This window comes from Osmia bicornis, chromosome 12 (genome assembly GCF_907164935.1).
Source record: "Osmia bicornis bicornis chromosome 12, iOsmBic2.1, whole genome shotgun sequence".
In the NCBI taxonomy this organism is placed as follows: Eukaryota; Metazoa; Arthropoda; class Insecta; order Hymenoptera; family Megachilidae; genus Osmia; species Osmia bicornis.
In genome coordinates this window covers 473775-488804 of record NC_060227.1, presented here as the reverse complement: position 1 = coordinate 488804, position 15030 = coordinate 473775, and the positions used below count along the sequence as shown (strand labels likewise).

General features: G+C 43.9%; 1 protein-coding gene across 4 annotated transcripts in view; it reads right to left on the bottom strand.

Moving 5' to 3' along the window:
- LOC114877590 (paired mesoderm homeobox protein 2-like) overlaps positions 1-15030 on the bottom strand; it is a 64362-nt gene that overhangs the window by 1531 nt on the left and 47801 nt on the right. Inside the window, exon 1 of one of the 4 annotated variants that reach the window (XM_029190358.2) lies at positions 339-5322. The exons of the other annotated variants lie outside the window; for them this stretch is intronic. Within the exon in view, the coding sequence (XP_029046191.1) occupies positions 339-459 (121 nt within the window). The 5' untranslated portion in view covers positions 460-5322. Of the gene's footprint in view, positions 1-338; positions 5323-15030 lie in introns of those variants that run through there. 4 annotated transcript variants of the gene reach the window in all.

Here is a 15030-nt window from a genome sequence, read left to right as displayed (position 1 = left end):
ACGGTGCAGGCGTGGCTATTCTTGAATGACTCCACTGTGTTTGAGCATTCATCAAAGCGGTATAACGCGAACAGCATGACTGGAAATGCGTGATTTCGATGAAATTTAACGCGCCGTCGATCGAAACGTGGAAATGCGTCGAGGATACGTGCCGGTTCTCTGTTTCTTTGTGAGAGACTGCATTTAATAATTCCCATCGTGTTACGTAAACGATGTTTATGCGAATCGTATCGGAATACAGAAAATTACGTAAAGCTTTATGCGAGATTAAGGATTTCGTCGAGAAATGGTAGTTCGGTCGAGATTAGCTTTGCCTGCTAGGCTATAAGTATTCTTACCCAGTGAATGAGTTGGTGTCGATAACAGTCGGGAAACGGTGAAATCTTGCGGTGCATGGGGATTCCCAACCTGCGAAACTATCACACCGTTTCCTTCCTCTTCCGAGTTTGTGCACAACATTTTTCCTTGCTTCTTATTAGAACGTCGATTAACGTGTCTCCTTAATACCACGACTACTTGATTTTCAAGATCAATATACGATCATTTGAATTTCTGCTGATTAAGTTCGAAGAAACGAGCGTTTTAGGAGATCATCAGGATGCAAGAATTATTTACGAGTGGCAAAGATATACGAGGAGAGCTTCCAACGCGTAATTTACTTTTGAAAATCTTAATTGAAGCATTTCCGAGGTGAAGCGTGACCGGGTAATTAAGGTCTCCCGTGGCACGTGGCACGTGCCGGCCGAAATGACGGCTCGATGCGTTCACGACCTCACGAAAAAAAACGGTTTATCGGTTTTCCAAAACTATTATTGGACCCACTGTTTCATAGCCTTCCTTATATTTAAATCTCGCGTCGTTTATCAACGATCAATTTACAAACAATTTGTTCGTCGGTTAACGTTAAAATCATTGGTATTCATGAAATTTTCAACGGTTACATTTTACAGAATATTTAACCGCTGGTTACGATCAATTGCAATTCGTTTTAGTGTTCGAAGGTGTTGCGAAAAAGGGGTGATTCAGGTCAACGCGTACCTTTCCCCTTCGAGTTGAATACCAACTACCAACATGTAAATTAGAACGAACAAATTTTGTCTTGCAAAAGCAAATCGATTTTCTATGCCAGCGGTTCGTGTAAAAAGTTTGCTCCTGTTTGATCCACCTCTATCCATAGAGGTTCCATAAATCAATCGCTTTTGCAGCTATTTCACCGATTCTGAACGTTAATTCTTTCAGTATTTATACACGGTCCCCTGTGTATGTACGGTCTGCAGCGTTTACGAGCCGTCGAGTCGTAAAGATTCTTTTCAGATCTCTCGAAAGCTCCAAAGAAAAAGTTCTCCACTCGAACGTTTAGCGTTGTCTTGTTTACGGAATCACTCTATGGGAAGTTACACTGATAACGCGTCGTCCGGACTTAACGAAATCGCGTGTAAATCACAACTGGTCGATCGATTTGGTCGGAAGATCGTTACGGATAGCAGTGTACGAACGAAGCCATCGTATTAGTAGGTGCGGCGAGATGCCAACTGACTTGGCCGAGTTAAAACGCACTTCAAGATCCTCCTCAGCCTCTTCATTTGTCTCTCCTCTTCGTTCTTCCCTCTCCGACCCTCTGTCACACTCTCTTTCCGTTCTCCTCTTTCTTCCTCTCCTTCTGCCTTTTACGTAGGGAGAGACACGCACGCAGGAGAGGAGAGAAATAGAGCATTTTAAGAGTAGGTGGAGATTTCCTCGGCAAGCTCCACCTTCATTAGAAGCTCATTGGTTTCTAAACGATACCCACAACTGTTTCGCCTTTTCGATCTAACCCTTCAGGGTTAAAAAGATACTTTGTCGATTCTTTGGAAGTTTCAGTACCATCGCGATTATCTTTTTGTTCTTGGAAGAATCAAAGAAGAATCAAAGAGGGATTATACTCCCTTGCTGACAATAATAGGTAATGTAACATTCTGATAAGAATTGCCACGTAATCGATTTCTGTACTGTCGTCTCGCGAATAGGCGAATTAGTAGGACATGAAGTAATTACGTGTACAGAGAGTCGAGAGGAACGTGTATGATAGGTGTCCATTTTGAGTAGTAGAGGCAGAATACGAGTAAATGGTAGGCGCCGGCGTCACAGTGGTTTCGATTTTCATGGACACGTTGAACCACGGTCCTTTATGCCCAGGAACATTGGTCTTCTTCATAATCGCGGCTGGCTCTCGTTACACAAGGGTGTCGAGTAACGATTTAGCTTTAACCCAAGGCTTCTGATTCTTTTTCTTGTCTACTGAACTTCCTTCCACTTTTTTCTGACCCAACATCGATACACTGCATAAACTTTTATTTATAAAATCGTTGCATTACTTTCTGCCCGACTATACATCGTTATTTCCACTTGATACATTATTACCTACTACTACACCATTTATAATCTACTCCACGAGAAAATAAATTTCGATTCAATGTGTAGAAAAAATGCTGGCTTTTTAGATTTGTAGAGGACCTTTATAAGGGAATATACATATAAAGTGCATACATTGCGAAAACGCGTGTCCCTATGCAAACACGAATCGAACGGAAAGAGATGATCGTTCTTGCGAAAAAGAAAAATATTAAGAAAGCTTACGGCAGCGGTTAGCAAACAAGGGTAACAGCGTTCGCCTGATATTTTCTTTAGGGTGGAAAATATCGCACCCTAAAATCTCTTTTTCTTCTTTTCTCCGTTTGATTCGATCGATATACAGATGAAATATAGGAGAAATTTTACGGTTGAAAAGTAGTTAGACGACACCCCGTATAGTTTAGCGCGAAAGGAACGCTGCCGGCTCTCAGCAACAATTATATTCCCGGCGATTTTATTTATACGAGGCTTTTACGAGCGCAGTCACTCTTGCTGTCAACCGTGTTGGCCCAATAAAACGCGTCTTCTCCCGTTGCTTCGTTCGCTGGCCACTTTCGACGTCGTTTACACCGAATTATTTTCCTCGAAATAAATGGGAAATCACCTAATGCGTTTCCTTCGTGAACTTCGCGCTCGTATGTTGTCTGTGAATTAATCGATTTACGATATTCAACCTTTGCGTTTCGACTGGGAATGGTTTGCCATGGAGGCAAGTCAATTTTTAAACGATTAAAAATTGATATTTTTAGAAAGAGGAAACATTGTTCTCGATTCTGAGAACAGCATGTCGGAGTTGGATCGAAGACTCTGTCAGCGTTATTCGTAAGGAAAAAACGATGGAATCTCTGGCTCGGAAAAGGAGGGCAATAAAATAGCTGGAGGTTCGTTTTTGGTGTTCCAGTCGCGATGAGACGGACGCGTGCGTCGCGACGCGGTGACACGTACACGTCGTGTGTCGCGCGTCCCCCAAGGAAAATTATGAGCCCAGCCTGGACACTCTACCCTGTCTTTGTCATCCTCTTTCTCTTCGCGAGAATCACCCTGTCTACGAAACATCTCTCGTGGTCGCTTTTGTCCTCCCGTACTCGCGTCTTTGCCATCCTTCTTTTTCATCTTCGCTGCTCGGGATGGAACTTAAGAAAGAATTCGAGATCCTTTGAACACGACTTTTTTCTTGGTATTCCCCGTTTCGTGGCGCCCGACAAGAAATGGATAGGAGAAAAGGACCGTCTCTCCGGCAAACCTCTCTTCTTTTCGATCGTAACAAAGTCAAGATTAGCCAGTGAAGCCTTTAAAATTTAATAAATGAAAATTGATAACCTTTGATCTGTTTTTGTGAGAAAAAAAAAGAAACTCGGAAGGAGTTAAAATTGAACTGATTTTGCAGGGAGCAAGTTGATTTGGAGAATTTAGGAGGAGAAGGTCGCGAGAGAGGCTGGCATGCGTCGAGACCGATCAGTGTCCAACGTTCTGTGACGCGAACAGGGCTCCACCGAAACCACAGATGCACTTTCGACCACCGTGACAGTGATCGTTGCTTGACAATCCTTGAAATAGCTTCCATATGCCTACCCGAGGGAAGCAGTCTTCAAAGTATTTTCCATATATTTCCATATATCCTTGATCGCATTTTTCCTGTTCCATGCTTTGCGATAGATACCACATATGTTGCATAAAAGTTTATCATAATCGCTAACAAACATTGTAACTACGAAGAATTTTATTCATGTATATCTACATATTTACAGTGAATAAAAATAAAGAAGATAAATGATTGGTGAAAACTTGTTTGTCATGATTTCTCCCTTCGACATCCTTTCCGATCGTTCGCAACCATGATTGTCGATTTTCTAGAGAGTTTGACACTGTATTAAATTCGTCTTGGCGACTTCATAAACTATAACTGCCAGTCATGTTCGAAAGTACCTATCTCCATAGGATGAAGCGTTTTCATCTATGAATGCAGTCGGTACTATTTTATTTTATCAAACGAATTAACAACCTATCCTTTACGGGAATTTGCCTTTTCCCGCGAGGGAATCGACTTTCACACCGTGTCCCGGACAAAAAGCTTGTGAATTTACGATAATTACCTAACGACCAACTTCCGAATTCTTCTTTGAAATTTGCCTCTGGTCGGCTGTGTCAGTGTGCGCGAGCGTCGAAGGGTGCTGAGCAACGACATTTAATGTTCCGTGACGCCTTAAATCTCACCGTAGAAGGAGACGGTGGTCGTGTATCGGGAAGAGGGCGAGCAACTCGTCCCAGACTGCGGAAAGCAGAATTGTAACGTGTAGACAGATAGTGGTCATCGGCCACCGTGAAGACATTCGATTACGAACGATGAAAAGATATTCGAGGGTTCGCTAAACGGACGGTTATGTTCTCATCGGTAAAAACGAAGCAATTCCCATCGCTTCTTCTGCGATTTGCATTCAATTCGAACTTTTATCCGTTAATTCCGAAATGACCCCGTCTCGACCGCATGGACGCGCGGCTGACTGCATTCAATGTCTCGCCGCAAATAATAACCACGTGGCAAGGTGATAACGTTGACAGGATAAATAGCGGCGATAAGAGCATGTAATTAGGTAGGTGGACTGAAGTCGAGAGGGGTCCGTGAGCTTCCACGTTAGCTACGTCGATCGAGGTGGTCAACCCTTGACACACATTACAATGAGCAACGTAATGCAACATGGAATAGCATGAATGCATAATTCAGTTTAAACGGGCGTAGTGCAGGACGAGAGGGTGGCAGGGTGGCAGGGTGGCAGGGCGACAGGGGTCATGGTAACGACAAAGAGGAGGGGGGTGGCCGCCACGGGTAACGGGGTTCATGCTCTGTTAACCAAAGGGTGATTTTCGTGCCTCCATCGTTACACCACCGTAGATGAACGTCAGTTGCCTGGACAGAATGACGTTCCCTCTTTTTCACGGAAAAAGAACGCCCAGGCCTTTGCGATCAAAGCAACGAATTTCTCTTTCGCAAGCGAAATTCGATGGAACAACATTTTTAGCAAACAGAGTAAAAAGGCGTTAAATACCGATGAAAAGAAAGGAAATACGTCTTCGTGTCAAGAAACAAGACCGACGACAGACCACGGGCCAAGGGGTAGCCCGTGTAAAATTATTTTCGTTCGGTCGACGAAGAAGCGAGCAAGAGAAGTGTAAGCGACGCGACGGAGGAAGGAAAGAGAGAAATGGTCGAAACAGCAGGTTTTCCACCCGCTCTGGTGACGCTTCCTCCGCCTAATTGGCACGAATGACGCACGACCCTTATAATTGCTCGAACGAAGCGAAGTAACCGAAGGATGATATGTTTCTTCCTCCCATAAACTGCGTTCGAGCTTTCCTCCTTTTTCTTTGAAACATTCGTCGTTGTCGAATTACATACTTTCTTTCCTTTCCTCTGCTTATTTCGATCGCGAGGTTTGATCAATTACTACTCGTCCATCCCTAATGATGCGCCATATGGCGCGGACGAATGACATGTTGCGAAATCATTGCCCTTAATTTTTTTAGAAGAACGGAGTCATCGTTTTCAATGTAACCATTGCTTTCCTTTCGTTATGCTCCTCGACCCGAATAAATTGTTCTCCAGTGACTGGGTGTATTTCGTGTGTAGGAGATAATAAAATAAAGCGGATCGATGATTTGCGTTAGGTAAATCGCAATTACAAACACGTTCCTTGTAGGACCTGGCGAATCCAGCTGTTTCCAGCATTACTCGGTGCTTGGAAGGGAAGAAAAAGTAGCGGAGGAGAATCGTAAGCAAGGAAACGGTAACACGTACGATTGTATACCGGTATAATACGATACAACGGCGATGAATAGCTGAAATGACAATGACAGGCTTGATTTCAGAACGAGGGCTCATTATCGAGTCCTTGATCCTTCTGCTGGTCGGACCTCCTGTCGTGAACACAGACTATTTCCTCGACCTGCCCTTCCTCCTATTTCTTTCCTTCCTATTCTTACGAACAACTTTCTTTCCTACCCTTGCTACTTGTTATTGACGTTTGAAAAACAACATTCAAAGAATCGAATGGAAATATAAATCAGTAGATAAATTAGGTAATTCAAACTTGTATTTAGGTTATTCCCACGCGGTTATGGTACTCTTTTCTGACCTATTTTCACCCGTCCTTCCATCAATCCTCCTCCACAATATCTTCGGCCCATTGCCACCGCCGCCTCTTGGCAGTTACCCAGTTCGGGGTGAAATTTATAACCAAACGCTTACTGATCTCGTAAATGGTAACTACACCTAATATCGTTCGATTCGATGGGGAACTCGTGGCTTGAGAACGTATCGTTTTCGAACTTCCACGAACTCGCAAGAGAAAACCTACTAAACGAAAGACAATCGACTGTATCTTCTCGGAAAGAAACTAGAAAGTAGAAACTGTTTGAAAATTTTAATTAGGTATTTGGAAATTTCAATCTTTCCAGTTGACGCATTGAACTGAAAGGGGTATTAATACCTGCTCGGTCATTGAAGTGTTAAGAAGAGGGGAATAAAGAGAAGAGACGTAGAGAACTGTTGGGACTTGCACTAGTTTCTTCGTCTTTTTTCGACGTCAACGAGGCCCTGATTTACTTCCGTTCAGACGGCGAACCTCGAATAGAACCGTAATAGCTTTTGGCAGTACAATCAAAGGTTTTTGCTTTTCTTGTTTATTCGGGAGGTGATACGGTTCGCGGCACTTCTCCCAGTCGAGCTTTATTTTCGTAACGGAAGCGGGATCGTCGTGTTCGTAAGCCGAGAGAAGCTCCCATGGGAGGTAGCTTTGCTAACCGTCTCCTTCGATATATCCTATGTCAGAAAGAGAGCGACATACTTGCGCACGTGTGCCATTCGACGAACCAGATTCTTTTCTCCTTCATTTTCCATGAATTAACTTTTCTCGAGATAGCGAATACCTAGCATGTTGGATAAAAAACGCTTAACTTACAGAAATATCTGTTCAACGCTAAAGCAACACCTGCTTTAGTGTCTGCGAAGATGCGATAATGATCAAAGTGCTCGAGTTGCTCGAGTTTCTCGAGTGATTTTTAAAAATTAGTCCTGTAGGTTGACTTTGAAAGGATCCTTTGATTCGCAACCCTTTCATCGCGAACAACGTCCAGACTCTCGTGTAATGTGAAAAGCCTGAAGAGGGGTCGATAATATCTCTGGGTCTGGGACAGTATTTGAAAACAACCCCCTTCGTGAACGACCTCTCGAATCTCCTCGGGAAAGCCTGTTCGCTGCTTTTGTGGCTACCGAGATATATATATATATATATATGTATGTACAAAACCGTTTCATCGACAAACTCTTTTTCTGAAATTAGGGTTCACGGATGTTAAAAAGGGGATGACGAAACGCTCCGACCCCTTTCGATCCTCGACGTATCCCCTGCGAACAACCGAGAAACGAATCCTCGATTCTTTTCGATCGAATCCGCGAGACGATTTTGAAATTAATGGTGAAGCGATGATGCTTCGCTAAAGTAATAGTTATAAATCTAGAGCATAGTTCATCATGAGATAGCACGTTCGTTTCGTTTTTTCGTTGCAAAAATCTGTCTCCCATATAATCCTCGATGCAAAATCCATAAGGGTATACGTATTTAAGCGTAAAGCTCATTGTTCGAGTAGGAAAAGTTGCTACTTATTCACCGATAGGATTACAATCGCATCCCTTTACCACAAAACGTCGAGGATTCTTTTGAAAAGTAAGCCTCTCGCTCGATTATGCGACACGTTTTACGAGCACAAGTACCCGCCTCCCTTCAATCGCGATTAATTTGATCGATAAGAAGCTTGCAACCAGCTCCCTCGCATAAAATTTTAATCTCTTGATCGAAACAAATGCCCCTGCCCTTTATCGAGAGAAGGAGAAGAAGAAGGGCGATGGAATTCGTCTATTATTATTTTTGTTAAAAGAGATTTGAGTTTCATGGGTGGAAGTGACATTATTGGTCGTTGCTCGTTTCGTGGAAAGGTATATCTTAGCCGAATCTCGATGGGCAGTTGCGTGATCGTTTGCGTAACTAGACGATGCCAGCATAAATTAGAATCGATCGATGCTGCTACAGTCACGATGGATTAACGAGGTTAATACTGGAACGAAGCATGAATCAGGATTACCACCTGCCAGGATTTATGACCAACCGCGTTATTTTCGTCGAACAGGACAAAATAGGGTTCATATCAGAAAGTCGAGACGTGCCTAAAATATTTTCATTTTCGAACGCTCGTAACTCGAGAGTTACGCGAAAGGGTAGATCGTAATATAAATTTGCGATTACCATTGAAATTTTTCAACTTGTCGAAGAGCAAGATCATATTTCTGTCCGGTTCGACTCGGTTATCGAAGGTTCACTAGGGAAAAAGAAAAATATTACCCAGGAACGAGAAGGCGTCCGCTTTTTGAAAAAAGAATCGGGTCGGCTTAACGGCTTAGAAATAACGCGACAATAGACGATTAGGCCACCGAGGGGGATTCGTCTCCTACCCCATACCGCGTTTCTAATAAATACGCGCCTTTTCTTCCTTCCTTGTCTCCTCGTCAAAGTCGTCAGTCTGACATGTTTATATTCTTCCTTTCGATATCCTGTTAACCCCGATAACTTGTTTTATGAACTTTTGTACGAAACTGCAAGAATTCCAAGTGAAACACATTTTCTGTTAGGCCGTTTCAATTAAGCAAGTTTAATTTAATCCACAGGGTTCTGAAAATTTATGGTCGAAAAGAACAGAAAAATCCACCCCTTCGTCATGCATAGATCGATAGAAGTAATCGTCGTGTACGCTAATAATTTTCCATAGCAGCTGCTTTTATTTTTGCTTTACGCGGCCCGTGCGTTTATTATTCCTGCAGCTGCATTATTAATTATTCTTGATTTTCGGCCGGTGTTTAGTCAATTCGACTGCCCCGTCGTTGTCTCTTTTCTATGCGGAACGAACGTTTTCAGTTGTTTCCGAGGGGGTGGTTTCGAGACACGGTAATAATGAAAATTGGAAAAGTTTGTGAAAAGTGTCATTCATCGATTTATACGCGCGTTATAGAGAGAAATTTTCTTATAAAGATGTCAATCAAATTTTCACCTTGTCCCTGGAGGATTAGATCAATTTCGAAGAATGAATTCTATCGGATCGATCTCCACCGGTTCGTGAAGGATCAGTTTGGTAACGAGAAGGGCAAACAAAGACGTGTTTTGCGAAACTTTCACGACAAAAGGGCGGAATATCGTTTAGTGAACTGCTAGATGGATAGACGTGGGAATTTAAAAAGTTCAATTTCGAACAGTTCCACGCTCGAAGGAGAAAGAAAGAAAGCGAAGTAGGAGAAAATAGAGAAGTACCTATCTCCCTTCTTCGGACCCCATTCGCCTACTCTCGAAAAAAGGATCCCGCCGAATCGTTTCCAGTCCCGCGATTTCGAACAATCGAGTGCCGCTCTAATTTGGCGAACGCACCCTTCGCTTCCGTTTCGGAAAAATTCAAGGAAAACTAGGGTGATTCGTCGGAACGTGTGTCCTTTTGCGGTTTTTTTCGTCGATCCAGCATCGTAGAACAGACAGGACAATAAACTACATTTCTTTCCCTCCTTTTTTCAGGGATCGAACAACGAAATCGTTAGAAAAAGATTTTCGTACATGCAGCATGATGTTTATGAAAATGTTAAGAGAATATCTGTGCCTGTAAGTAAGGTTACTCTTTGACTTTGGAAAAATCAAGAGGTCCGTTGTCTTGAAATTTCTTTGTTCGAGGCTCGAGTGCGGGTACGCGTTGCATTTAAGATCTGCCTGTAATCATAAGCGGGGACATACGGGGCCTTGTGTTTGCATCGAAATTCGCCAGTAGTAATGAAACCGTTTTGTTCGGGATATTCTCTCTTGCACGATCAGCTCTTACGCACGAGCTCGTACAGTCGCAGCTGTCCCGCATCTACAGGACCGTGAAACGCTTCCAATTTCGTTCCAACGTTTCTCCACTTTTGTGCCTTTCTTCGCCGACTTGTTCGCCAATCTCTCAGCTTCTTTCACGGCCGTGAAGAAACGAAGACGCAAGCGGAACGCTTTCCACGCGAATTCTAGCCGTGAAATGACTCTATAAGCTGGAAACCTCGGCTACTTGTACGATTCCTCGCGATATTAAATTCGTAGGTACCGATTCTCGATTTTAGGAAGACAGCAGCTGTCAGGATGAACGAAGATTCGTTCGATCGAAGAAACGATAAATCCGTCAAGATCGAGAAGTTCGTGCTCGAAGGTAAGTCGAACGCGTTCTAATACATAATTGAACCTTGTACATTTGAAGAGAGAAGAGGTAGAAAGAGGGGTACCGCGTCCTTTCTTGGCACGTGCGGGGGAGTGCACAAAAGAATTGCCTCGAGACCTTTGTACAACCGACAGACGGTTGTTTCTTTCAAGAGTAACGGCCGACAAAGTTGTCCGGTCCTCGTGAAAGATTCATAGTAGAAGCTGTGCTTCTACTTTAAAGTCAGCAATTTATAGCGGACAAAGAACTTTGATCTTTCGTGGGGTATCTATGGCAAATTATACAGCAGAATAAGTAATTGATCGGCTATTCTACTTTATTAAGTAATTTCTCGTAGCACGCTAAACGAGGTTGTGTGAACACGAGCCGTTTGCGGTATACCTCAGAAATCGACTGTCCTGACCAGGGAAGGCTTTCAACATGGATGGACGTGTCCGCAAGAGAGAGATATATGCCTCGCTTGAACAACAAGGGATCGAACTTTAAGGTTTTCTATGGAGGAAACAACCGTGAGATTAGAAATCGCGCCAAAGGCCCACCACTTTGTAAACAGAGACACGCGGGGTTTGGTCTAGGTCTAGGAAGTTAGACGGCTGTCTCTTGGGTCTTTCGGTGACTAGACTTTCTCTTTCTGCACGAGCACAGATGTGTTTTCAAGTAGTCTTGCTCGCTGAAACGTGTACTGAATTTTCTACTCTATACACCATACACCGTTCTGATTCTAATCTAACTGCCCACTCGAAACCTCGGAACGTTTCCGTTCTCGCGCTTTGCCAACCATACGAAATGGTTTATCCCAGTTTATTTTTTGCAAAAATTTCCGTTTCATCGATAGACTAATTAATGCAAACGATACACCCTCTCATTTTGCCTCGCTTGATTAACGTTGTACCACTGATAAGCTCCATATAAATATATAAAGTGAATGGGATAAGGTGCGACTTAGCGAGTTCATCAAAGTAGGGAGAACTTGTATAAGTACCACTTTATAAGTTCTGACAAACGATTTATAAAATTAACAATTTGGGAAAGATACTTTTGTAAGCAATGGAAAAGGGACGAGACAAGAATCTGTCGTGACTGTGGCAAAGGAAGGATCCTTCTATCTCGAGAATCTTTCCCGGCATCCCGTTATCGGTAGCTAACATTCGAAAGGTTCGCAATCCCAAGACACCCACCAGCAGATCATCGAGCGTCCACCTGGGGCGAGTGGAATGGAGTTGGAGTGTGTAGTTTGAGTGGCTGGCATGGTCAGGTCACGATTGGTTCAGGGTGGGGATATAGGTAGAGAGTACAGACAGTATAGAGCAAGAGAGAGCCGGTCTCTCCTGTTTTGTAGCCTCACCTAGGGACCCTTTCCTACATAAGGCCCAGGTCCTCACCCTACCACGTCAGTAGAGAAGCAGCCGTTGAAGTGCCACGTCCCGACACCTCTGTGCCGTGTTCCAGTGCCTTTTTACTTTTCTCAAACAGTGCGATCGTGTTCGCGGATTATGTGTCGCGACGACGTTTCGAGCTGTGCGTTGAAAATTTGTGACTGACACCGCTGATCCCGCATTTTGGATGTACTAACTCGAATCCTGTGGCTCAAGGACACACACACACACACACACACACACGGTGAGTAGAGCCTGTTTTTCTGCCGGCTCTGAATCGAACAAGCGATTCCTTTCGGAATCTTTCGATTTTCGTTCATTTCAACGTTTCCGATCGTCTTCAAATAAAGACGATCTTATTCTGGCTCGCTCTTTTTTCGCTACAGTCAGAAATGGTAACGTTTCATTCGTATGTGTTAGTATTCAGTGTATTCGGGCAATCGATATTCATGCAGGGACCAATCGAAGCCACTTTGGTAACCGCATGAATCTCAGACGGTTCTGAATTATTAATGACTCGAATCGATAGGAACCCTTCCCGAATGCTCGTCGATTATTGTCACTTTTCATGGCGCCAATCTTTACATCTCAATCTTTACATCCGGTACCGTGCAATTCATTCATTCTTTTCGATTGATCAATGTCTCTGATGAAGGGAAAAAATGAGCGAAACGCCTTCGACCTGCCCACGATTGATTTTTACTCCGTTTAAGTCTCACGAGAAATGTCTGACCTGCGAATGGTTAGAAAATCCTTTCAGGTTGTTGGGATCCCTTGAAAGAAAAAAAGTATACAAGTAGGGGAAAATGGGTTGGGTTGCGGGGCTGTACCTGGCTTTGTTTTCTCAAGATAGAAACGAACTCTGAAACGGTGGTAAAGATTTTGTTGCGTCCAGTGCACGATCGACGCGTGTACGTTCTATCATCGCGAAAGAATGAGCAAAATAACACAATGCGGATAAGTTAAACGTTAAAGAAGGGTGAGAAACTCGAGTCGCGAATAAAAGCGTGAAACAGCAAGGGTTGGGGTTATCTCGAGGCTACGAGCGTTGAATTTGCTCGTTGTCCGAACAAAGGCAAGTGCTTTTTAAAAAGCGATGTTAGAGGCTCGTCTAATTGTAAGACTCCTCGATCCGGTAGCACGAGTCGATGCTGAAACGACCGCGAACGAGCAAAGAAGACGAAGTAGTGGAAGTGAAAAAAAAAAAAAAAAAAAAAAAAAAAAAAGAGGAAGGTGAATACGCGTGGCTCGGTACATCTGTCAAAAGGAGGGAAAAGAAAGAGACTCGAAGAAGAAGGTCAAAAGGGAAAAGGATAAGGGAAGAAGAGGGAGAGAAAAAACTGAAAGGGACTGGTAACGAAGGAGCCAGCAAGGCTAGTCGCGGGTCCTATACAAACTTTCCTGTCCAAGTTCGAAGGACCCCGTGGGTCCACCTCGAGGAACCTTTTCTCGAGGATCCCTCTATTTAAATGGCCAGGCGTTTGTTCGCCAGGACTCGTTTCATTCCATTGTTCCTGCCTTATTTTCGAGGCGCGTCCTGAATGTCCATAGCCCGTTGGCAAAGGGTAGGCAGTCTCCAAACGTACCCCCGACTTTCTTTACAATTTGTAAATTCCCAGTTTCATTTCGATCAAACATTAACCGATAACCTTGCTCACACGTTTCTGACTTTCGAATCACCAACAGAGTTTATTATTCGATTGCAAGCTATTTAAATATTCTAAAGGATCATTCAATTTAGGCGAAACACAATTACGATTTTAAGGTTCCAACTAGTCGATCCACCCCCGTCGAAAAGTACGTTCGCGAAGGGTACGACAAGCATGGGAATGCGAAACAGGAGAGAGGAGAAAACGGGGGGACAGGTGTGCTCCAAATAGTACGGAGACTGTGTCTTCAGGACGCGTTTCCTCTCCAGCTTTTCTATCCCTCTCTGTTGCCGAAAATCGAGCACATCGGACCAATGAATGCGCGTTTGATCGTCCTCTCTTGTGATAGCCCCCTCGTTTCTCCCTTTGCTAGCTCGTGCGTGTCTGCTCGTCTCGACCAGACACGGGACCATTTCGAGAGAAACGCCACGAACCGAAAGGTGGTGGCCAGGGTCAATCCAATATAAATCAGAACCAAGTCTCTGGGCTAAGCCAAGCCGAAGAAGCGGAAACGAAGGGCGAAGGGTAGGATAAGGTAAGGTAAGGTAAGGGAAGGTAAGGGAAGGGAAGGAGGCTGTTCGCTGCGATGAATAGACTATTTTTAGGGGCCGCTCGTTCGCGGTCTACGGCACAGCCCGTATACTCCTTGTGCGTGTGTCTGCGACGTTTTCAAAAGGGATTACGTACCAAGTGCTCACCTGCTCCCCCTCCCTTCTCCTACCTCTTACCTTCTCAGCTGACGAATAATCTTTCGTTTCGGAAAGCTGGAGCTTTTCCTGGCAACTGTTTCTTATCTTTCTGGAACGCGAGTCTCTCTCCAATTGCAAGATAGAAGAAAGATCTCCCTAGGTGCTTCGAAAGGGGGCTGGGCCTGCCGAAACTCGCGGCAAGTTTCCTGGTGTTTCTTGTTTTCTACGTGATCGCTCATAGAAACAACCCCCGAGGAGACGAATCGAGACCGTTAATGGCTTCTTCTTTCTTGTCTTCGAACTGTGAATAATCGTATTGTGCCGCTGGTTTTCGCGATGATTCACAGCGTTTCACGCGAATTAATCGCGTAAACGGTGCCAGCAGACCAATTTCTCTATTGACATCATGAGAAAAGAGGTAGGCAACTCGTTTGAATATTTGCATACGTTCGAATAGATTGTTGAAAGGATTTTTTTTTTTTGCAAAGCTAAAGAACTTGGGATTTTCAATCGACGGAAGAAAGAAGAGGGGAAGGTAGATAAAAGGGGAAGATACACGGGTGGGTATTCTTCGATTAATTCCCATCCTTGAGAAGCGTACCTACCTTGGCAAAGTCGTTAAAAACAACTTTTACGGCATACATTACGCAGAAA